Source organism: Stenella coeruleoalba, assembly GCF_951394435.1.
Source record: "Stenella coeruleoalba genome assembly, chromosome: 2".
Classification (NCBI taxonomy): domain Eukaryota; kingdom Metazoa; phylum Chordata; class Mammalia; order Artiodactyla; family Delphinidae; genus Stenella; species Stenella coeruleoalba.
Genome location: NC_137147.1, coordinates 141962190 through 141987182, shown reverse-complemented (window position 1 = coordinate 141987182; position 24993 = coordinate 141962190). Strand labels below are relative to the sequence as shown.

Below are 24993 nucleotides of genomic sequence, written 5' to 3'. Positions count from 1 at the left end.
TCGGGCCAGGCTGTGGGCATTTTGGAGGGATGGCAGGGCCAGTCCCTGCATCTTGACAATGGGCACATAGCACAGGGTGACCAACAGGCTACCTGTGAACTTGGGAGCTCCAGTTTCAACTACACCCCTCTTGAGCTCAAGGAGCAAGGCCCTATCCTTCCTGGTCAGCCTGGCTCCTCCCTGGGCCCTCCTCTCAGCCTCTCCTGCCCTCACCTCCCTGACCCAGGTGGCTCCAGGGGAGCAGTCCCTCTTTGTGGGAGGGGCATGGGTCTAGATGTCCCACTCCCTGACTCTAGCCTGAACTCAGCTCAGGACAGGCCCCCCCCATCCTTGGTTGCTCCCACTGCCCCCTTCCTGCTGCCAGCCCAGCTTCCCCCAACCCTGTCCTGAGCAGGGTTGCCCCTAGTCTCCATGTTCACATACCCCTAGTCTCCTGCCCCACCCCTAGTCTCCATGTTCACATACCCCTAGTCCCATTCTTTTCCCTCTCCCCTCCCTCGGGGCTCAGTCTAGTACCGAGCATCCTACTGTGGCCTGACTGGGTTGGATGCACAGGGCTCCAGGTGGGGCGTGGCTGTCCTGTCTTCCAGCCCTGCCTCTGCCTCTAACTTCTCTGGGATCCTGTGCAACTCCTGCACCTCATAGCTCTCAGTTGCCTTGTCTATCTCACAAGGGGGCCAATGGTCCCTTCGGCCTCTGTCATTCTGGGTCTACCGTCCCTGGTGGGTGGGGATCTCAGGTTAGCACCAGCTCTCCTGGGTCCCTCACCCCTCACTGCACTAGGAGATGGAGCCGGCAGTGGAGCGGGGCCCCTGCTAGGTGTGCACAGGGGCGTGGTCCTCCCTCCCTGTGACCTCAGGACTGCCCCTGCCCCCCAGACCAATCTTCACTAATCATAGGGATGAGACCCACAAACAGGGCTTGGCTAGGAGTTGGGAGCACTCTCTGTCATCCTGCACCCCTCCCATCACACCCCAGGGCCATGGTGGGGAGCCTTCCCACTGCCCAACCTCCCAGTTCACATTTGTTGTCCACCCGTCCCCCCAAAGTGGTCCCGTGGTCAAACATGTCCACATCTTTGACTCTACTCCCATCAGAAGGTGGGATCTAACTCTCCTCCCTGGAATCTGCTGGCCTTAGGGATTTGCTCCTCAAGAACAGAACATGGCAGTGGCGCTGTGGGTCGTCCAGGGCAAGGCTCTAAATGACGAGGCAGTTTCCGCCTGGCTCTCTCTCTCTCAGGACGCTGATCCCTGGCTCCCAGCCACCACCAGGCTGTGAGGCAGCCCATGCCCATGGAGAGGCCACAGGTAGGTGACGGGGCCGAGGGCCAGCGTCAGCCACAGACGTGAGACCATTGAGCCTTCAGATGATTCCAGCCCCCAGGCTTCAAACTGCCTCAGTGGAGCAGAGACAGCTATTCCTGCTGGGCCCTGCCCAAACTGCAGATTTCTGAGCAGAAGAGATGTTAGGTTAAACCACTGACGTGGGTGCTTTGTTACAGAGCATTAGGTAATTGGAGCAGGTTGCAAGCCCTGGCTGCTGCTGCTTTCTGCCCAAAGACGAGTGTGTGTGTGTGTGTGTGTGTGTGTGTGTGTGTGTGTGAGAGAGTGTGTGTGTGTGTGTGTGTGTGTGTGTGTGTGTGTGTGTGTGTGCGCGCGCACGCGCATGTGTTGAGGGGGGAGCACGGTATTCAGCCTGAGGCTGCTGGATCGTTTGAGACCTCAGGACCCAGATTCCAGCTGGGCCACTCAGCTGATACCAATTTCTGCTAAACTTCCTAATTGGAACCCTGCTTCTCCCTTTACCGTAGCCTAGTTCAGGGCCTTGTTTGGATAGGCCCTTCCTGTATTTGCATGTGATTTGTGTGCAATTTGCATACATCTACATGAGTCATATTAGGTGGTTTTTAAAGGTTTCTGCCTCCCTCCCTGGGGGAGGTACTACCATCTTGGACTCTGGAGGGACAGGGGCACTGGAAGTTACCTGGTCTGCTCTCCCATCCACTCACTGTCTGCTCCACCACATGACAACCCATCACCTCCCCAGGTGGTCCTTGGATGGCTTAGGTTGATGAACAATTTCTGTGTTTGTGGAGCTCTGTGTAAAGAAAGGTGAGGTATTATGTCTACATGTGGACTTAGTTCTTTCCTCTGGGAAAATCAATCAACCGCTTCCCCCAACACTCTGGACAGGTACCATGGCGGTCTCAGGATTCTCTTTCTCAGCTCAGCATCCACAGCGCCATCACTGTTTTTGGTTGACATCGGCCCCAACCACCCCTTCTGGCCTCTTCCAGAAGAGCCAGGCCAGGGGCTTTCAAATGTTTCTTTTGGGAGCAGTATCCTGTTTTCAAATGAAATCTCACGTGGAGTCTAACATGTTAAGACAGGTAAAAATAGAGCTGCTCTAGGTGAGGGTGGGCAGGGAGGCTCCCCCAGGCCCCTAGCCAGAGCTGGAGAACCCAGCTTGCAAACCACTATCCTCTCAAACGATGCCTCTGGGTATAGAATCCCACCCTCCAGACTTGCAGAGCCTCCCAGGGGTGAGCCCTGGCTTTCCATTTCAGCAGCAGAGGGGACACTGACCGTCTAAGCAGTTGCATTACACCATTGCCTCTTACTAAGCTCGAGGCCCGCTGAGACCTCCTGATCTTTGTCAGCACAACACCTTTAAGCCAAGTCTCTCGTGGTCTATCCTCAGCCTTGGCAGCCTCAGATACCTGGCTTCAGGAGCCTGGACTGAAGAGAGAACAGGGAGGAATAAAGAGGGCTGGCCAGGGGTCTGGCTGTGTGCTCTGAAGACAGTCACCCAGTCAGAGCCCCAGTTTCCTCAACTTCAGGATGGGGAGGAAAACAGTCCTTTGTCATAGACAGTGCATGAAAAGCATATAGCCCCGCCCAGCAGCTGGCTCAATACTGGTGGTCTGACACTATAGGGCCGAAGGACTGGTCTCGGATCCCTCACTGCCAGCTAAGGAGGCACAAGCAATGGTCAGAATTGCAGACTCTGGAACCTGGCGACCTGGCCCGGACACAAACTCTGATCCTGCTGAGACTGGCAGCGTGAGATTCAGGATGTTTCCTTCCTTTCTCTTATCCCTTCTCGGTTTCATCATCTGTAAGAGGAGATGATGATAACTAGAACATCGACCTCCCAGGGGGTTGTGAGGACCTAGGCAGCCTCCCCGCCTGTGGAGAAGACCCTGCATGCACGGTGCCTGTAAGTAGTACCCCGGGGTCTGCTGTTATCCCCACGGGCTCTGACCCTGTCAGGGTCCACCTGGCTCACCACCCTGGCTCCCCTAATCCCAGCACTCCCACCCCTCCCCCAGGGCCTGACACAGCCACCAAAACACCCGAGATCCACTTTGGCAACAGGACTTTTATTCAGTCAAAATGAGTGTGATAAAACCCAAGACAGGCCAGGTGGCCCCCCTCCCCCAGACCCACACTTTCCTTGGGAGAGGGGGTTCCAGGATGAAAGGAGGTGCAGAGAAGTCGCTGCAGGGACCAAGGGGCACTGCCTGGGAGGTCTGAGGTGCCCTGGGCTCAGGCCCAGTACTGGGGAGAAGGGACGATAACCTTCCCCGAGTCCACACACATGAAACCGCAGTCTTCCAGGAAAACACCACCAAGTGTACCTTCTTCAGCTAATTCACTAAAGTTGGGGGCGGGGGTCCCTAGAGGGTTGGGGGGGGGTCAGGGACTTTATGGTCTAATCTCATACTTAAGGAATGCACATTTTTTTCCTTTTAAAAAAAGTTTTCTTTCTGCTATTTAAAAAAATGTTTCTGAGTGTAACCAAAAATAGGTATTTGTTTCCTTTTTTTTTTTTTTCTTCACCTTTAAGTCTTTCAAAGAACAACACAACAGAAAAGAGAAACAAGAAGTCACAAGAACATAAATCCTTAAACACACCTTATAGAAAAATAGCTTCCGGCCACATCTGCTGACATCGGTTGTTCCACTGTCCAGGGGCTGGGTCCAGCTGGCAGTGTCCCAAGGGACAGTGGGCTGGGGACCCCCCCTTGCACACACACACAGTACATTCCGGAGGCCCGTCTGTTCCAGCGGCTCTGTGGGCAGGACAGGAGGCAGGCTGTGGGGTGACAGCCCACCTTCCCAAGGCCCACGTGCAGAGAGGGTCCTGGGGGTCCCAGTCAAGGATGAGTTGGTGGAGAGGGTCAAAATGGGAGTGGACAGGCAGACAAGACAGAGCACTGGGAGCGTGCTGGGAAGTGGCTAGTTTTTGTTCCCAGGAACAAATTCTCCTCTTATTTTTGGCTTTTTTTTTTTTTCACATTTTCTTTGACCAATTCCATCTTTCTTTCTGCAGGCCCCGAGAAGCCCACACTTGGTGAGGAGCCAGGAGGGAGGGTCCAATGATACAGCACAGGCCCGGGAGCCAGTGAGCCTCGAGGTAGACATTTTCTTTCACACCTGGAAATGGGGAAGTGCTTTTTTTTTTTCCTTTTTTTTTTTTTTTTCTAAACTCTGGACAACAATGTGGGGAGGGAGAGGGGGTGCCCCTAAAGGGGCTCGAGGTAGGAGTACATTCGGGGCTCTGTGGGGCGGGGGGGCTGAGGCCACGGCCCCACTCCCCTGAGGACATTCATTCCGGCTGAGGTAGGTGCTGAGAGCCAAAACAGCAAAAATCCATCCTGAGAAAACAAGTCGTGGAGGGTGACAGTGTCAGGGGCCCAGCCACAGCAGGGGCACATGTTTGGAGTCGAATTCACCTTTCTCTCTCTTCTCTTTCCCTTTTTTTTTTTTTTAATTTTAAGTTTGTTCTTTTTTTAAAGAAAAACGTTAGTTCAGTTCCAAGTCATGTGGGTACCAGGCAGAGGTTGGGGGGGGCCTTGGCCCAAGGGAGGGGCTCCTGCAGGAACCCCTCCGGGTCCTTGCAGGGTGTCCCTTGCCAAGGCTACTGTAAGTCTTGACAATCAGAGGAGCAGTCAGGACAGAAATGCTGGGAAGCCCCCATCCGAATCCCACATGACAGGAGAAATCTTGCCTTTGACCTGAGAATGGGGGGTTGCTCCCTCCAGAGCCTCCCGGACACTGGCTACTGTCCCGAGCGAGCTGGCAGGGCGGCTGGTCCTTCACTCAGGAGGCCGGGGCCCGTGTCCTGGGGTGGCAGGGCAGCGAGGGGGCCTACACAGGGGGCCTTGGCCTCAGACGTCATCTCCTCCAGGAGCCCGAACCCCTGAAGCGGCAGCATGGAGAACTGGGTCTCCTCACACAGGGCAGGGGCCTCGGGGTCCTGCTGGGGAAAGGGCCAGTCACACAGGCATCAACAGAAGGGCCACAGGCTCGTGAGCCCCCAGCCAGGGGGTCAGGCTCTGGAGCCAATCCCACTCGGGGGTTCAGTCTCCAGGCTTCCCTGCCTGACCCGGGGGCACAGAGAGAAGCACCAGCTGCCAGTCTTGTGCCTGGAGAAGCCCTGCAGCTTGGCGGAGGCCGGTGACCAAGGCTTGTGACCAAGGTGAGGAGGGTGGAGCCTGAAGGAGGGGGTTGGCTCTCGGGGGAGGGCGGGGCACTCACCGTGGGTCTGGGGTTAGGTCTGGGGTCGGGCTGCCCCATGGCCCCCGCTCGGGGGAATAGCTGCTCCAGTTCCTTCATGTCCACATGTTTCCCATCTCGGCCCAGCTGGCCCCGCTCTCCCCGTCCCGCCCCATTCAGTGCCAGGATGCCAGGGTCCCTCTGGCTCCGGGGGCCCTGAGGAGGGGAGAGCTGGTTTTCTACATCCTTACACAAGAGGACCCTAGGGGGTGAGCCAAGAGTTAGGGGGAGGGATGTGGGAGGAGCAAGAACAAAAGGATGGAGACAATGGACCCCAAACCCTGCCTCCCCTGCGGTTTTCCGGCTCCAGGCCTGTCTACCCCATGCTGGCCCAGCCCCCTCTCCCTGGCCCAGGACCCACCTGCCCCTTTGGCCGAATAAGAGGAAGAGGACACAGAAGATGATGCAGGTGACCCCGATGTGGATGCCAATGACGATGCCTGTGGTAGACGTCTGGTTGGTGGCCTCCTCCTTCCGGCAGTCACATGGTGGGCTCAGGGCTGGGGGTGGAAGCAGCGGCAGGTTGGGGGCTGTGGCTCCCAGACACCCAGCCCTTGAGGGTTACTTCTCGCTCGGCTGCTCGACATATGATTTGCCCTTGTTAATGGGACCCCAGCCAAACCTTCAGGTTTTTTTTTACCAGTTACTGAGCACTAACTTTGTGCCAAATACTAGGAATAACACTTTACATGGACCATTTCACCCTCCAGACAGTTCTATAAAGGGGGTATTACTATCCCTGTTTTATGAAGGAGAAAACTGGGGCTCAGAGAGGTTAAGTAACTTGCCCAAGGTCACACAGCTAAACATCAAACTCAGGTCTAAGCCTATGTTCTCCAGGGCTGCATGTACTGTTCTACCCTCCTGCCTTCCCTGGATGCCTGCTCCCCTCCTCCCTCAACCTCTCTTCCTGAGGGCCAGTCTTTAGCCAGACCCCATCCCCAGCCCTCACCTGTCCTCTCAGATGCTCCCCTCAAAGACACGAAGCGGACTGTGGCATTGCCATCCCCATGCTGGTTGTAAGCGAGCAGCTTCACCTCATACACTGCAGTGGGGTCTGGGGGGAAAGCCAGGATGCTGAGGGACCTCCCCCGGCCCCACCAGGCGGCTGTCCCCAGGGTGAACTGGAGAAGACCTCTGTGAACCACCTCCTGGCACCAGGCACCACACCCCCGCCCAGCTCCCCAAGCCCCAGCCGTGTCCGCCTCACCGAGCTGGCTGAGGTTGTAAGAGGAGACAGTTCCAGGCAGCAGGATGGGGCCGGTGAAGGAGGCCTTGCTTGCTGGGCGGTAAAACAGCTTGAAGCCGCCCTCGTGCTGGGCCAGCCGGGGCCAGGGCTCCCACAGCAGCTGCAGGGTGGAGCTGCCCAGGACTCGCACTGACAGTGGGGGTGGGGCGGGGGCTGTGGGCGGAAAAGGAGGCCGAGATGTGAGGACTTGGTGGTTGAAGCTCTACCCTTCCACCTGCTACCAATGACCCAGACACCGCCCCCCCACCCAGAGCCTGACCGCTCTCTGACCTCTAACCCAGGGCCTCTGCTTGCTTAAATAGCACCTTTACGTGAATTAGAAAACAACACCCCTGGGACTTCCCTGGTGGTCCATTGGCTAAGAATCCGCCTGCCAATGCAGGGGACACAGGTTCAATCCCTGGTCCGGGAAGATCCCACGTGCTGCAGAGCAACTAAGCCCGTGTGCCACAACTACTAAGACTGCATGCCACAACTACTGAAGCCCGCGCACAGCAATGAAGACACAGTGCAACCAAAAAGAAAAAATAAGAAATAAAGTGTTGTCAGGTTTTTTAAAAAAAGAAAAAAGAAAAGGACACCCCTTCCTCCAAGTAGACCCAGCCCCGGCTCAGCCTCAGGGCGAAGCACTCTGTGCAGTGCACAACCTGAACAACGGTGCACAGGGGTTCTGCTCTAATACCCTGAGCGTCTGTGGTTTTGTGCTCCACACCCAGGCCTCACCTTCACCTAGAGTGCTGGCCAGGGTGGCGGCAGAGGCTGAGCTGGCCCCCCGGGGCGTGTAAGCTTTGATGTAGAAGCTGTAGGCAGTGGAGGGCTCCAGGTCGCTCACCAGGTGCTGAAAGGTGCTCTTGCTGACTGCTTCCTGATACTCCAGCTCTGGTGGGTCTGGGGAGGCCAAGGGTAGGGCAGGGGATTAAAGGGACATGAGGGAATCCTACCCACACTGGTGAAATGAGGGCAGCCGGGAGAAAGAGGGAAGGTGTTGGGTCAGCACGTGTGGGATCGAGGAGGATGAGAAACAGTAAGTAAGAGGGAGGGGATGCAGAGGCAGCCTTGCCCTCCTGGGCCCCACCCACCAGCAGCCTTCCTGATATGCAGGACATAGCCGATGATCTCCTTGGTGTTGACCAGGGGCTCGGTCCAGGACACGCGGACCTCAGTGGACGACACAGAGACCGCCTGCACGTTGACGGGGGGCCCGGGCAGGCCCTCGGCCCACAGCACAGTCAGCCTGGCGCTGGCCTGAGAGGAGCCAGCGCTGTTCTCGGCCATACACTGGTAGATGGCCTCATCTTCAGGGCCGATTCCAGAAATGGTCAGGGTGCTGCAGGGGGAGGGAGAGCCTCAGATCCCCTGCTCCTTCCGGAGTATCCCTTGGAGGTTGGCCAAATCTCCCCATTTGAAAGATGGAGAAACTGAGCCCCTCCAGAAGACAATAGGCTTGTCTGAGATCTCTCAGCAAGTTAGGGGCAGACCTGGGACGACTCAAACCCAAGTCTCCAGACCCCCAGTTTAGTGTTCTTCCCTGGTAGGAGGTGCACAGCCTCCTACCATCTGGGCCTCACGCCGGCACACCCACCACACACGTGCCTGTTGTTATTCTTGAGCCGGACATGGCCTCCTGGCCCCAGCACCTGTCCATTCTTCAACCACGTCACATGAGGGGGCGGCTCACCCTGGGCCTGGCAGGTGAACATGGCTGTGGTCCCAGCCGGCCTGGAGATGGACTGGGGGTGCTGGACAAACTCTGCTGGGGCTGGGGTTGGGGCGGGGGTGGGCACAAAGAAGCATAAGGGTCACGAGGGGTCAGGTGTACAGGGAGGGGACAGCTGTGAGTGAAGGACTGAGGAAGGGGAAGAGGGTAGGGCCAGAGGTCTGCAGGGAACAAGTGGGTAGGGGCCATACACACCCACCCCGCCCCAGGGAGAATCCTCCAGGTGGGGCCCACCCTCCACCCCCAGCCTAGCCTCTGGGAGATGGTGGCAGCCCTCACGTCCCTCCACCCCAGAGAGGCAGACCCAAGGGAGGACTCCGTTTTAATGACTGTTTAAAAGACTGACATTTGTATCCGAAAGCAATCAAGCTGAGCTCCCTGTTCAGGAAATTGTTAAATAAATAAATGTGCTAATAGGTTTGGCTGCACCTCTAGGGCCGAAGGCCGGTAATGACGGGGAGACGGATGAGCCCTCAGGACCGGCCCCCCTCACCCCTACATTCAATTCCACTCTCCTCCAATCCCAAGCCTCAAACTTCCATTAACACCAGAGAAATGAAATGCTCCATCACTTCCATTTGGACAGATTAACAGCACATGGAATGCTAAACAAATGGGCATTTAAGTTCCCAACTCCCCTCTCTCCCACCTCTCTGGGAGGGAACCACCACAGAAAACCCCTGAGAATGGGACTCCAAGCCGGTTCACGGAGACAGTTTAGCCCCAGGGCAGGAGGATGGACAGAATGAGCTGGTCAGCTGCAGAGGCCCCACATACCATGGGAGTGGAGGCCAGCTCTGTGTGTGTGTGTGTGTGTGTGTGTGTGTGTGTGTGTGTGTGTGTGTGTGTGTGTGTGTGTGTGTGTGTCAGGAGCTGGGGTGTGATAGTGTGAAATGACAAACACACTGAGAGTGTGCAGGCAGGTGTGAGCGTGGAAGTGCCACACGTGTGAATGAGAACAGCACGTGGAGGGAGGGACACATGGGGGTGACACAGGTGGGGGAGACCAGCTGAGATGACAAAGTGGAAATGACTGGGGGGGGTGGCGATGGCACCTGGAGGGGCAGATGACCAAGAATGTCCTCGCATTCCCAACATACACATTCCTGGGGGAGGGGGAGAGACACAGAGCTGCTGCCTTTGGCCTGGGCTGGGGCCCTGGAGAGGGGGCAGGGGCAAGGTTAGGGCAAGGATAGGAAAGTGGGTGAGTACACGGCACTGGGCTTGGGCCAGGGATGTCGATGAGGCAGGGAATGTGGGGTGGGGAGGTCCGTACCTTGCACCACCAGTCGGCCCTGTGCCGTCCTCCTCACCCGGGTGCCGGGCCTGTTGGCTGCACAGACGTAGACGCCCGAGTGCTGGACGGTCACGTCTGAGATGATGAGGTTCCCCGTGCCCAGCACCTGTATGCCCTCCACCCCAATGGGGCGACCATCTGAAGGGGAAGGGGAGGGTCAGGGAGGTAGGTGTGCAGGAATGTCCGAACTTGGAATCGGCCACCATCAATCTTCCAGGGAGCCCCTGTCTTTGACTCTTCCCTCTGAGCAACATGGCATTGTGGAGGCGGCCAGAGCAGCACAGAAAACTCTCACCCAGCAGGAGAGAACTGGCTCCTGATCCTAACATTGTCACTGCCTCACTGGTGACCTTCAAGTCCCCTCGCCTCAGTTTCTCAAACAGGAAAGTAAGGGGGTTGGGTTACATGGACATTTCCCAGCTTGATTTGTCTCTCCTGAAAAAAGTTCCTTGGTCAGATATCCATTCCTCTCCTTGACTGTCACAATGCGCGTTAATATAAAGGCTCTGAGAAGTCCTGTAGCAAAGGGATCTGGTTTACTGTTTCCCAAACTTGTTAGACCACCAAGCCATTCTTTCCCCTTGCAGATTTCACTTTGGGAAATGTTGCACCAGATGGTCCTTGCAGGGCCTATGGGCTCCTCCTAATGGTGAGGCCACTCTTTCCAGCCTCTCCCAGTCCCCGGGCCCTCCCCCCACCCAGGATCAGATTAGCACAGTCAGAATGCGAGGAGACAGCTCCCCATTCAGTCCCTGAAGTGGTGAAATCTACTCCATTATCCTGCCTGCTGCCCCCTCCTTCCCGGATCACTCAGCTGCTACAATGTGGCACAGTCTCCTTGTGAATGCGACCCCACCCCGTCCCCTCCAGACTCTCCTTCCCCCAGTGACCTTTCCACTCAGACAATGTGGGCCCATCTGCACCCTTTCATTTCTCTCCTTCAGCTGCCTAGGGATTTAGGCTGGGGATTTAGGGGGCCAGGTTAGAGAATGGGGGGTCCAGAGAGAGGATGTGACAACTGGCTGAGATTTTGAGGGGTTTGGGATTGCATCACTGGGGAGGATGGCCAGGGTGTAGATGGCAGAGATGAGCCCGACCGGAAAGAGACTAGGGGTGCTGAGAGCTGCAGAGGGGTTCTGGAGGGCCCGATGGAGATGCCCAGAGTGAGGGGAGCATGGGGGAGGGGAGCTGGCACAGGACTGCCAGGACTGGACGAGGTAACCTGGGGAGCTAAGCCATCTGCACAGAGGGAGGGAGAATGCAGTGGGCAGGCGGACCTCCCTGGTCCTGCCAAGGAGAGGGGAACCCACCCCCTCCCCAGGCCTTGAAGAGAACGGACGCCCACGGAGAACAAACAGGATTCCAAGCTCCCCCTGGAGCTGGGTGAAGAGACTGGCCCTCCCAGGGGTGGGAGAGGCAGGGGCTGCAGGATGGGGCTCACCCAGGCGGCTCCAGGACACAATGGGGCGCGGGTTGCCCGTGGCGACACACTCGAGCACGGCGGTCTGGTGCACAGTCAGGGTGAGGTTCTCAGGCCCCACGAGGATCGTAGGCTCCTTGTAGGCCCCAGAGCCCGAGCCTGGGAGGAAGATGCCATATTTCTTCACTTTAGCTGGGACCCTTCCCACCTCCTCACCACACCCACCCACCCCCAATACACGGCCTAGGACATGGTGGGTGGGAGACAAGCTCCAGCCCAGAAGCTGGGTCCCATGCGTAGAAAGGAGAAGCCAGCGGCCCCAGGACGTTGCTCACACTCATCTCTGCGGTCAGGCCCCGCAGGGCCTCCAGCGGTGGGAGAGCCACCCTCACCCAACCACCCATAAGCAGAGAGTGGGCTTCCTCAAGGAGAACTGAGCCAGGGAGGGGCCTCGAACGCCTCCTGAACCCTCACCCTGAAGAGCACAGAACTTTGTGCTCACAAGGTGCTCTGTATGCACTTGGCTGTCCAGGCTCTGGGGCTCAGTTGAAGAGGGACTGATTGGAGGGTGGGGAGAAGAACAAGACAGGGCCAAGGACCCTCACCTGACACAGTGAGGCTGGCCCCATGGCTGACCCGGACACTGGCGACATTTGAGGCCACACAGTGGAAGACGCCGCTGTCCTCAGCCTGAAGGCCTGTGATCTGCAGGACCCCCTTGGGCAGCAGTGTGTACCTGTGGCGGGAGGGCACGGTCAGCCATAAGCAAGCACAAGCACCGCTGGCCACAGGGTCACTCAGCATCACGGACACAGCCCAGGACCCAGCCACTACCCCAAAGTCACTTCTGTCATCACAGACACACTACGGGACTCTCACAGGTGGATGCACCTGCGATTCCGGCCTTGACAACCATCACACAGATCTTCGCATGCATTCAAGTGTTGAATCTGGGCCCACAAACCACACAGATACTCAGTCTCAACAAAGTTGCAGAAACACCACCCTGGAGGCCACAGGCAGGCCTCCTTCAAGGCCCAGACACTGGACTGGCCTGCCTCTTGGTCATCCCTCCACCTTCCCCACCCGGGGCTCACCTCTCATTGTCTGTATCAATGGGGACTCTGTTCTTCTCCCAGGTGATCAGGGGTTTGGGAAGCCCATGGATTTGGCACTGGAAGCGGGCCACACCGCCCTCCTCACCCACGGTGGCCTGAGGGTGCACGTGGAAGTCGGACATGGCTGGAGAAAGAAAAGGAAATGTGTATGGGGAAGGCACACTGCTGAGGTGCAGAGGGGATGGGAGAGGGCATGGGGGACCTCGGGCCTGTGTCCTGGAGCCCTGGAGCTCCCCCGGCTCAGGGCGCAGGGTGTCTTCCCCCAAGCTGAGCTGGCAGGTGCAGGGCACAGCTTGCTGGGGGTACATCGGCACTTACCCTGCCTCCTACCTGTGGGAAACATCTCCCCCTAAGGGATGGTATAGGCCGGGCTGGGACACTTTGAGAAAGGTCTGGACAAATTCTTGGATAAACCTCTAACACGGAAATCTTGGGCTGCGGACCCACGAAGGCTAGTCAGAGAAAAGCCTTGCTCCCACGGCCTGCTCCCCACTTTTACAGCGGCTTTCAGATTTATTTTTATAAACTCCCTGTAAGGTATGCAAGTGCTAAGTATTATGCTGTACGTTTTACAGAATAGGAAACAGAGAGGGGAAGCGATTAGTCCAGTGTCACCCAGCAGGGACACTGGTCGTTAGAGCCTGGTTACCAGCACCCAGTGGCTTTCTTTGCCCTTCATCATCACCCCCTTATCCCCAGTTCTTCTGCAGCTTCTCATTGTACCCCAAGAAGGTAGTGTACCATCCAAGGTGACGAGCCTCTCAGAAGACAGTCAGACCTACCAATCTACATTTCAATGTGTCATAAATATTCAGGGGCTGCCTTCCCACCTTTTGGGGATCTGAACTGCTTGAGCTCTGATCATGGGAGGGGCTGTGGTGCACGCCCCCCACCCCCTTTTAGGCCGGTGAAGTGTTCCTGCCCACCCTCACTCCCATCCATCCTTACTCCCCAACCTGTAAAGCCCAGGGAAGGGGCCCCTCCCACATGGGTTCCCAGCTTCAGCACCAGGGCTGTGATTTCATTAAAATCCACTTTGCTTCAAGTGCGGGAAGGAGGCTCACCATCTGTCCAGGCAGGCAGCCCCTCCCCTCCAACACTCCATCAACTGGGACAGTTGTCCCCTCCCAGAAGAAGCCCTCCCTCTCCCCACAGCAGCAGGGACGCTGGAGCTTGTCCTGGTCCCTGCTCCTGACTCCCTGGTGCCGGTGGGCACACCCCGTCTCAGGCCCCCTCAATCCACCGGTCTGTTCAGGACTCCAGGGCAGCTCAGAAAGGCTGAGCCTTTGTGCCCTTCTTCCCAGAGTCTCTGGGGGCTGACTCTTTTGTGGCACATTCTCCATCTCATTTGCATGTGGTTCATTAAATATAAACATGCATAAAAATCCCCAGCCCAGCCTCCTCCTCCTTCAGGGCCTCCTGGGAGTATGGCTGATGGGTGTGAGCGCGTCCTTGCACGTGTGTGCAGAGCTGTGCTCGTTGGGAGGACATGGTTGCCTCTGTGTATGTGGTGTGAGTGTCCAAGCTGGATGTGAATGGGGGGGGGGGTTGTATCCCTCAGCTCCTGTGGCTGGTGTGTGATTCTGGTTCTGTGTAGGTAATCAATCACACACGTCCCTGTGTAGGTATAGTCCTTACAAAGGGCACCTTGGGGCCCTGGGGGGGGGAGATGGGGGCAAGTGCCCCAGCTGGTGTCCCCATCAGGCTCAGTGAGATGATCCCCAGGGAGCACTGTGAGGTCAGCCTGCCCAGGCTCAGGCCAAAGGCTGTGTTTGGCCAAGGGCCTACAGGTCAGCCCAGAGGTTTGGGGCAGGGGGCTGAGGCACTGGTAGGGCCCCTCCACTGCTTCCAGGCCTCAGCCTCTAGGAGCGCAGGGCTGGAGGCAGGCCTAGCGAGCGGAGAGGGCACCCCGGCTCCTGGGTCAGCTGTCTATGCCCCACCCACGCAGCCCTGCCCTTCAGGAGCTGGGGAGCTGCCTGCCCCCTCCTCACTCCAGCTGGAGAGGAGCCTGCAGCCCCCCAGGGACTTGGGGCGGGGACTAATGGCTCTGCTGACTACAGATGCCTCCTCATTAAGGAACCCGAATCCTTTTGTGTTTCTAGCCCCCATTCTGGGCTCCCTGGAGGCGCCTAGAGCTAGGAGCTGGCCTGAGGAGAGATGCAAGGGAAAGGGCTGCTTCTCATCAGGGCGCACTGGATGGAGAAAGTTTGGCCTCTAGCTTCTTTCTCCCCCTAAAACTAAACAATGAAGAAGCATGGGTTGAATGTGATGCTGCAGAGGAATGCTCGAGCAGGAAGGGGTGGTAGTTAAGGAGCCAGTCTGATCATCTTCACACTGTACAACAGAGTCCGAGGGGTCCCCAGGGGCCCCTGGGATGCAGCTGGGGCCCCTCCCCACCCAGGGCTTCACATCTCCCCTCCATCAGAGCAGCACCTTGCTAAACCTCTCTATCAGCTTTACTTAACTGCAGTTCTGCCAAACATTTCATTTGAAGGGTAGCTTTGCTTTTAAGTGCTTGAAAACCATGCATGTAAAGCCAACACATTCATTTTATGAAAGGGAACCTGAGACCCAGGCCCAGTTGGTGGCTCTACTGGCCCCAAATCAGAAGTTCCATGCCCCAAGCCCTCTGCTGGGTGTCCCCAGCAAATTTTTCACTCTCCAAGGACAGGTGACCCCAGGGCAGACTGCAGGCTGGGCCAGCCTCTTCTCACTGGCTGTGAGTTGGCACTGTTACAAGTTGCAGGGACGATAGTGAGCCCCCGAGAAGGTTTTTCTGTCCCATCCCTCGGAGCCCAGCTGGTTAGGCAGTGTGGTCCGGGGGAGGGGGTGCAATAGGAGGGTGTGGTCCTCTTTATCTGAGGCTCCTTCTTCCCTCCCCTTCTTCCCACCCCTACTCAACCCTTGGGTCAGCCCTGTATATCCCTTCGGTGTCCTGGGGGATTGCAGTGAGACCGTGGGCAGGCAGTGTCAGGGTATAAAAGGGAAGAACAAACCTGACTCCATGTTGGATCTGTTTCTTTTTCTTTAACCTTTGTATTCTATTGCTTTTGCTACAAGTTAGTTGCTAAAGGGATGTTGCCTAGAGCTTAAAGTATACATGATGGCCCATCTCTAGGAACCCTGCCTCCCATAATAGGAGCGCTGGTCCTTTCCTCCACAGATGAAGGGGTGAACAGGTACTCTGCAGGGCCTCCCACGTCAGACTCCTGCCGCCTTCCTGTACAGGCCTTTGTCCACACTCAGCTGAGCTCACTCTGAGTTTGTCCACTCACTCCGAGTTCACTGCTGACTTCTTTAGGAAGTCAGGGGAGAAAATTTCTCAGGGCCACTTAGATCTCCGATCTCTCAGAGGGGAAACACGTTTGGTTTACGTGTCTGTTTTGCACTGGCTTGTACGAGCAGGCCATGGAGCCAGCTGTCCCTCATCGTGTCTCTCTGGGAGAGGGTCCCTGGGCAACCATGAGGATGTGGGGCTGAGGACTGGACCTCAGAAAACGCTGACCTCTGAGCAAGTCATTCTGGAGGCCACTGTGTGGTTGACAGTGGTGGGCACAGTGGCTGGAGGCACTATTTGTTAATAGTTTTTTATTATTTAAAATTTTTATTTTATTTATTTATTTTTGGCTGCGTTGGGTCTTCATTGCTGCACACAGGCTTTCTCTAGTTGCGGCGAGCGGGGGCTACTCTTTGTTGCAGTATGCGGGCTTCTCGTTGCGGTGGCTTCTCTTGCTGCAGAGCACGGGCTCTAGGTGCGCAGGCTTCAGCGGTTGTAGCACGCGGGCTCAGTAGTTGTGGCTCACGGGCTCTAGAGCGCAGGCTCAGTAGTTGTGGTGCACGGGCTTAGTTGCTCTGCAGCATGTGGGATCTTCCCGGACCAGGGTTCGAACCTGTGTCCCCTGCATTGGCAGGCTGGTTCTTAGCCACTGTGGAGGCACTATCTGTGGCCAGTGTGGGTAGCACTGTGTATGGGGCTGGTGGACATGAAGGTGGTGCTGTGGCTTGCGGCTAACGATGCTTTACCTTCCTGCTCACACCTGTTGGTCGGGTAGGAGCCGTTTCGGGTTCCTCACTTCAAGCTGGGTTATGGGAGGGGGTCGTGTTGGGAGGCCCCTCCTGTGTGAGGACCAGAGAGAGTGACAGGGAGGACAGAGGCCTGCTTGGGGGTCATTATGGAGAAAAGAAGAAGAAAGCACCTTTGTCCTCAAACAGTCTGAGAAGGAATCTCCCAGCCGCTCCCTGTCCCTGCCAGGGGTACAGCTAGGCCGTGGGGAAAGAGGGTTCACAGAGACAGCCCAGCAACCCACCGGGCTGGAAGGGAGCAGAAACCAGCAGGAAATGGCTCCTGGACACCCCTATAAATCACCCGAGGGGAGGGGAGTCTCCTGAGAGCCAGATCTAGAGCGGCTCAGGGAGGGGAGGGGAACTTTCCTCCTGGTCCACGACCTCTGGCGAGGTCAGGCCTGGATCTGATTAGACAGGCTCCAAGGGGACGCTGGGGGGGCAGGAAGGGTCGGGGCAGAGTGCTGGGAAGGAAGCCGGCAGCATACCCCAAGCCCAGCCTCCAACCCTTTGGCTACAGCCAGACTCCTATCTGGTGTGTGATGACAAAGAGATCAGTGGGCTTGCTGGGATGGAGAGTTCAAAACACAGCCTTTGCAGAAGCCAGCGGCACTGGAGGTGTGAGGCACCGACTGCCCCCACTCATACCGCCATTCAAGAGGAATAACCACGACCTGCAGACTCTTCCAAAGGCCATCCAAAGTCCCCTTCCTCGTATCCATCCCTGCCAAGGACCAGGGACACCCCGAACGCCCGGTTCCTCCTCATGCAGCTCAGATGATTGTAATGTTTTTCCTTCTACCAGAGGCACAGCTGAATCCCATATGCTTCCACCCAATGCCCCAACTTCCCCCTTGAGAATCTCATTTTTTAATAAAGTAAGTAGCCAGCTATTAAGCACTTGAAATGTGACCAGTCCAGATTGAGTTGGGCTGTAAGTGTAAAATACACACTGGATTTCGACGATTTAGTACAAAATAAAAAGACACTAAGCATTGGGGAAATGCAAATCAAAACCATAATGAGAGGCCACATCACACCCATTGGGATGGCTACTACCAGAGCAATAACAAAAAACAACAGAAAACAGCAAGTGTTGACAAGCATGTGGAGAAATTGGAACCCTTGTGCACTGTCGGTGGGAATGTAAACTGGTGCAGCCACTATGGAGAACAGTATGGAGGTTCCTCAAAAACTTAAAAATAAAACCACCATACAATCCAGCAGTTCCACTTCTGGGTATATACCCACAAGAATGAAGGGTCTCGAAGAGATATTTGTACAGCCACATTCATAGCAGCCTTATTCACAATAGCTAAAAGGTGAAAGCAGTCCAAGTGTCCATCAACAGGTGAATGGAGAAATAAAATGTGTTTATACATACAATGGAATATTACTCAGCCTTAATAAAGGAAGGAAGTTCTGACACATGCTACAATGTGGATGAACTTTATGGACATTATGCTAAGTGAAATAAGTCAGTCACAGAAAGACAAATACTGTATGATTCCACTTATATGAGGCACCTAGAGTAGGCAGATGCATAGAGACAGAAAATAGAATGGTGGTTGCCACAGGCTGGTGGGGAGAGAGGAATAGGGAGTTGCCCTTTAACGGGAATAGAGTTTCACTTTTGGGAGATGAAAAGAATTCTGGAGATGGATGGTGGTGACGGTTTGCACAATAATATGAAGGTACTTAATGCCACTGAACTGCGCACTTAAAAATGGTTAAGACAGGGGCTTCCCTGGTGGCGCAGTGGTTGAGAGTCCGCCTGCCGATGCAGGGGACATGGGTTCGTGCCCCGGTCCGGGAAGATCCCACATGCCGCGGAGCGGCTGGGCCCGTGAGCCATGGCCGCTGAGCCTGCGCGTCCGGAGCCTGTGCTCCGCAGCGGGAGAGGCCACGGCAGTGAGAGGCCCGCGTTCCGCAAAAAAAAAAAAAAAAAAAAAGGTTAAGACAAGAAAAAGTGGTTAAGACAGTAAACTTTATGTTATGTGTATTTTACCACAATTAAAAAGTTGGAGGGACTTCCCGGGTGGTCCAGTGGTTAAGAATCCACCTTCCAATGCAGGGGACACAGGTTCAATCCCTGGTCAGGGAACAAAGATCCCACATGCTGCGGGGCAACTGAGCCGGTGCGCTGCAACTACTGAGCCCATGCACCACAACTAGAGAGCCCGCAGGCTGCAAACTACAGAGCCCATGCACTCTGGAGCCCACATGCCACAACTAGAGAGAAGTCTGCGCACCGCAAGGAAGAGCCTGTAAGCCGCAATGAAAGATCCTGGTGCCGCAACTAAGACCCGATGCAGCCAAAAATAAATGAATGAATGAATAAATATTTTTTAAAAGTTGGAAAAATAATAATTTTGATAATAGTTAATAATTTAAAATATTGCTAACAAGCTGAAATGATAATATTTTGGATTTTAAAGACAGTTCAAAAAATGTAAAAAGTATTAATAATTTTAAAATAATGATTATATGTTGGGATAATATTTTGTATATATTAAGTAAAATAAAGTTTATTATTAAAATTAACTTCACTTGTTTCTTTTTTTTACTTTTTTTGTAAATGTGACTATTAGAAAACTTAAAGTTACCTACGTGGTTTGCATTATACTCCCGTTGGACAGTCCTGCTCTAGAAGACACAACCAATTTTGTTCTTCACACAACAGATCTTCAAATACTTGAGGTCTGGGTTGTTCCCTGAGAAACATCTTCTGAGGGGAAACACCCTTAATTCCTTCAGCCACTTGTGATGTGAAATGATGTTCAGATGCCTTAAGCCTGAAGACCCTGGGGATGGTATGAACCCAAAGGGCCTTACACCAGCAGGGGACCTGGAGCAGATTTCAGCCATCATCTGTAGTGAGCATCCTTGTGTTGTCCAATATGACAGCCACTAGCTACATGTGGCCACTTAAATTAAAATTAAATTAAAAATTCAGTTCCTCTGGCTCCCTAGCTACCTTTCAAGTGTTCAACAGCCACAAGTGGCTACAGGCTACCTTATGGGACAGCACCAATAAAATACTTCCATCATCACAGAAAATCCTTTTGGACAGCACTGGTCCACACCCAAGGCAAGGCCTCAGACCCACAGCTGCTTTCTGTCTTGCTCCCTCTCTCTCGCCGCCCCGCCAGAAAGCCCCCTTTCTTCTCCATCTTCATCACTAGCCCAGCTTTGCCCCTACCAGATCCCGCCTCTCCTGGCCACATGGACTCAGAGACTGCTGACAAGGCCCGCATTTGATCGCATCCTAAGGCTGTCCCACTGCATGGCAGAGAAGGCCTCACACAGCACGATTTCTACTTCTGGTGGGGAAATAAATACTTGCTGAGAGCATTTTGAAGGAGCAATGCAGTGAAGAGGTTAATGGTACAGGCTCTGGAATCAGACAGAACTGGGTACAAGACTCACCTCCGCCACTCTTAGCTCTGTGACCTTGGACAAGTTAGTCTCTCAGAACCTCTATTTTCTCACTTATGAAATTGGGATGACAATAGCTCATGTTGCTAGAGCCGCTGCACTGGCGGGAATCAATGAGATTTATTTGTAAAGTGCTTGGCACAGTCCTTGAAAAATAGCAAATACTTGCCAGTGATTGTTGAGGGGAAAATAGTAGAATCTTGAGTTAAAAGGTGCTGAGAGGTTATGGAAGAGCACGGTAGGATTGGGGTTGGGTGGCCATCTACTCCAAGAGGGTAGCCGTACTCCCATGGAGAGGCAAAAGCTCAGAGAGCTAGTGGCAGAGCCCTCTGGAGAACTGAGTAAAGACAGAATCTGCAAGGCCTGAATGGTGAGAGGGTCAGTGCAGGGGGAAGGGGGCAGCCTGGTATAAGCCAGAGCTTGGCTTGTATTTCACTTCTGCCTGGGGGCTTCACAGAGGCCCCAGTAGGTGAGCTGTCACTTGGAAGAAGCCATTGGGTAATTGAGGCCTTGATTTCTCTAGTAAAATGTTTATGAAGCCCATAAACTCATGCCTTTATTGGCCAGGCTCATTCCGGGGGATGGATGTGGCTCTCCAAGGTGTAGTTAAAGCACCTGCTGAACTCAGGCACCCGATGGCTACTCTGGCCTCCACCCAGACCCACCAGGCAGAGTGACTCCTGGAGGGCGAGGAGGCCAGCCAAGTCCACATGCTCTTTAAACTCCGCAGAGCACTTGTAAATGTCCTCTCTAAATGCGCATGGGAAGGAGAGAGGTGACGGCAGAGAACCCTGAGTCCGGGGAGGCTGGCAACTTGCCACAGTCCCGGTGGGATATTGGTTTTGTCATCAGGGTTCTCTGGGCCAGGCTTAGCCTCTCCAACACTCTGTCCCAGTCTCTCCAATATCTGGGTCCCCACCTTGCCCATGACTTTGGCTCCGTTAGGGAAGATCCCCTACGTTGATTGGCTGATGACATTTGGAGTTGAGGAAAGTATGAACTTAGAAGACGTGTATTTACTTCCCTGGCTCTCCAAAGGGAAGTCTGAGAGTTGAATTAAGGTTCTGAATCCAAAGAGTAGGTGTTTTTTGCAGGGGGCGGGAGGGAGGCACTGTGTGGGGTTTGGGTGTTGGATGGGTGTGGGTGGACCGTGTCTGGAGCTTACAAACATCCCCAGAAGACTGCGATGGCTCAGAGGCCCTGTTCAGCTTTGCTGGGGGTGATTGATTCATCTGGGCCTTTGCCTGGTGACCCTGCTCTGAGAAGCCTCTGGAACCTTTTGTCTCCCTCTTCAAGCCCCTTACCCCCTGCCTTGGGCCTCTGAACCCCAGCCCCTCCCTCCCACCCTCCCACACCACCACCAGCTCACCACTCCCCGCCCAACCCCAATTCTAACACAAAAGGCAACTTTGTCTTTCAAGTCAGCAGCCATAAATCCACGTCTCTCCCCTCCCTCCTGGCAGCCACCTCTGACAAATGGGGTGGGGGGAGGTGGGGGACAGTGGGGGGCCAGACTCAGCTTGGGAAAGTCCTTGCATCCAGCTGTTGGCCCACTGTAGGCTGGTGAGCATCGAACCTTTATGGTCTGATCTTCGATTCCAAAGGATGGTAAGACCCAAGGCACAGCTGCAGGAGGGGCAATCTGGGGCTCTCCGCAGCCTCTGGGCTGGGCTTTTACAACCCAAGGAGAATAAAACCTCTCAAAGCCCTACTTTTAATTATTCAGCCCACAATTCAGAGGCTCCGGTTCTTCCTCCGATCAAGTCTTGTGCTCCCCTTCCCTCCCCTGCCTCCAGCCCACCGTGGAGGGAGTGAAGTGTGCCTGGGGGAGAGTGTGCTGTGGGACACAGGTGGTATGCCTGCCCGATGCGGCATACTGGATGTGCCACTGGGTGGGTGTGCCCCGCTGCTTTCAGTGTGGACCCTACACATTCAGGGGAGGGGAAAGGGGGAGGAGTATCACCCACCCCACGTGACCACCCTACCTCCCCCACTGCTAGGTTTTCAAAAGCAGTCCCAACTTCAAATATTTCGCCCTAATTTTCATCCCACGTATCAGGCAATGAGTCACAGGATGTGTCCTGGTTTGGGAAATACAGTCCTCTGTCCTATTTACACAGCACACCCACTGAATTAACTCTAAGCATGCATTCAACAGATATTTACTGATGTGTCTGAGACAATGTTCTGGCACTCCTGAAGTAAATTCCCTTCATCCCACAGGCCCTGTCCTTAGGTTTTCTACCCAAGCTCCTAGAAATATCAGAAACGTGAAAGCACCAGAGCCAGGGTCTTAGGTACTATCATAGTAATGTGGTCCTGAAAAACAGAAACCTGCAGAAGCCATGATGGGCAAAGGTAAGATATTATATCAGTATAACCCTGAGAGGTAGGGATTACTAGCTTTTCTGAGGTGCAGAGAGGTTAAGTAACTTGCCCAAGGTCACACAGCCATTTAATGATGATCACACGTTAACATTTAATGATGCTAAAGCAAGCATTTGAACTTAAGAGTGGGTCTAACTCTAAATCCAGTGCTCTTTCCCTGCATCACAGCTGTGAGACACACACACACACACACACTCAAATGCTGCTCAAACATGACTAACCATACCTGCAAGCACTGGCACAGAAAATCACAGAGGCGCACAACATCCCAGACCCTTAAAAGTACCATGCCTACGCACATTCAGAGACACCCGTGACACAGCAGGCTTCACTTTAGCTGAACTCCCCCAGGGTTTGAGGTAGGTTTCATAGCGCGTGACTAATGCAGATAAGCACCATGATAAGATGGTGTTATTAGCCCACTAGTGGTCACTGAGCCCACACATGTTTCCTAAATTCTATTAACACAGGTAAATAAACAACCCAGATGCTAGTCTCCAGGTAGCTCTTCCATGAGCATTTCCAGATCAGCAAACCGGGAAACCAAGCTGCAAGGATGGGGCCTGCAGGGTTACTCCTGTCACCTGTTGGGCCCTTATAAAATAGAGTAGTTTATTTTCCTGGTTTTGCAGGGGGAGGACAAAGCATTGTGAGATGCTAGCAGCTTCCATGGGGTGAGTGGGGGTAGGGGGCGGGGAGACGGAAGGTGGATGTGCTAAAGGGAAGGGTAGCTGTGACTGACTCAGTCCTTTTAATAACTGGATCTTGATAAAGCCAAAGCCCCTCTCTGGGCCTCTGTTTCCTCCTCTGTAAAATGGGGGAGTTGAGTTGGACAAGTTATAAAGTCTCATCCGGTTGTAGCCTTTGAGACACATGTGCTTCCAGGCACCAGCCAAGGGTGCAGGGTCAGGGAGTCGACTTGGGAATCTCTCTCTGCCTTAGACTTGAAAATGTCCAGGCCCAGCAGAGCCCCTCTCCATAGACTGCATGTCTCCGCCCGTGTCAAGGTCACCAATCTTCCTTATGTAAACCTGCCCGGGCCCACAACATCCTTAACTTCCGTCATTCTGGTCAGGATACCGGATCTCCCTCACCTCCCGGAAGGGCGTCTGGTTAGGGGGCCCAGGCTGGAGCTATTAAGTAAATTGCTTTCACATGACCATGAGGACCACTCAACAAAAACAGATACTTCCCCCAAATTTCCAGAGCCATATATTAGGATTTGTAGGACTAATATAGCAGGCATTAGGTAATGGAGAGGTGACCTGGGATCATGCCTGGCTCTGTCACAGATTCTCTATGTGACCCTTCAATTCCAACCTTGGATTTCTCATCTGTAAAATAGAGGAGTGGAGGAGGACAGACAAGAGAATCTCGAAGGTCCATACCATTAAGAGTCTAGGATAACACTAGGTAAAATGGTCGCTCTCCACCCATGAAAGGACCCTCTCCTATTCTCAAACCTTGATCTGATGCTGTATTCACCTCTCATGGCTCTACAGGACCTCTGGCAGCTCAGCACTGAACCCCGATAGTTTAAGGCCTGCAGATCCTCCACCCCAACAGCACTCCAGAAGAAGCCTTATCAGTTTGGGGGAAGAGGGAGGCCTACATTCCATGGGAGGATCATGAACCTTCTTGGTTGGTTAGGGCTACCAACTCTTGGAAGTAGACTTATTTGGGAAACTCCACTGCTGCCTTCTAGTTGTCGGAGGTCTCCTAAAGCCCTAGGAATCGTCCGTAGAGGGTTTCAAAAGCCTTCCCTGAGATTTTTTGATGATGGCCCTTCTGACCAGTGTGAAGTGATACCTCACTGTAGCTTTTTTTTTTTTTTTTGCGGTACGTGGGCCTCTCACTCTTGCGGCCTCTCCCGTTGCAGAGCACAGGCTCCGGACGCGCAGGCTCAGCGGCCATGGCTCACAGGCCCAGCCGCTCCGCGGCATGTGGGATCCTCCCGGACCGGGGCACGAACCCGTGTCCCCTGCATCGGCAGGCGGACTCTCAACCACTGCGCCACCAGGGAAGCCCCTCACTGTAGTTTTGGTTTGCATTTCTCTGATAATTAGTGATGCTGAACATCTTTTCATGGGCCTCTTGGCCATCTGTATGTCTTCTTTGGTGAAATGTCTATTTGGGTCTTCTACCCATTTTTTGATTGGGTTGTTTGTTTTTTTTGATACTGAGCTGTGTGTGTTTTGGAGATTAATCTTTTGTCCGTTGCTTCGTTTGCAAATATTTTCTCCCATTCTGAGGGTTGTCTTTTTGTCTTGTTTATGGTTTCCTTCGCTGTGCAAAAGCTTTTAAGTTTAATTACGTCCCATTTGCTTATTTTTGTTTTTATTTTCATTACTCTAGGCGGTGGGTCATAAAAGATCTTGCTGTGATTTATGACTTAGCCATAAAAAGGAACAAAATTGGGTCATTTGTAGAGATGTGGATGGACCTAGATTCTGTCATACAGAGTGAAGTCAGAAAGAGAAAAACAAACATTGCATATTAACACATGTATGTGGAATCTAGAAAAATAGTACAGATTAACTTATTTCCAGGGCAGGAATAGAGATACAGATGTAGAGAACAGACTTGTGGACACACACAGCGGGGGAAGGAGAGTGGGAGGAATTGGGAGATTAGGTTTGACATAAATACACTATCATGTGTATAATAGACAGCTATTGGGAACCTGCTGTAGAGCTCAGGGAGCTCAGCTCGGTGCTCTGTGATGACCTAGATGGGTGGG

The 24993-nt window shown here is 54.1% G+C and overlaps 1 protein-coding gene across 2 annotated transcripts in view; it reads right to left on the bottom strand.

The window, feature by feature from the left end:
* Positions 1–4068: 4068 nt before the first annotated feature.
* The window catches only part of IGDCC3 (immunoglobulin superfamily DCC subclass member 3), a 42255-nt gene continuing 21330 nt past the window's right edge, over positions 4069–24993 (bottom strand). Inside the window, exons 3-14 of one of the 2 annotated variants that reach the window (XM_079913866.1) lie at positions 12345–12489; positions 11853–11983; positions 11269–11406; positions 9807–9965; positions 8401–8572; positions 7893–8140; positions 7537–7701; positions 6775–6966; positions 6517–6621; positions 5926–6064; positions 5547–5766; positions 4069–5268 (exon numbers count right to left, since the gene is read on the bottom strand). In XM_079913866.1, the coding sequence (XP_079769992.1) occupies positions 5068–5268; positions 5547–5766; positions 5926–6064; positions 6517–6621; positions 6775–6966; positions 7537–7701; positions 7893–8140; positions 8401–8572; positions 9807–9965; positions 11269–11406; positions 11853–11983; positions 12345–12489 (2015 nt within the window). In that variant the 3' untranslated portion in view covers positions 4069–5067. The remainder of the gene's footprint in view (positions 5269–5546; positions 5767–5925; positions 6065–6516; positions 6622–6774; positions 6967–7536; positions 7702–7892; positions 8141–8400; positions 8573–9806; positions 9966–11268; positions 11407–11852; positions 11984–12344; positions 12490–24993) is intronic. The other variant, XM_079913865.1, reaches the window with a different exon arrangement.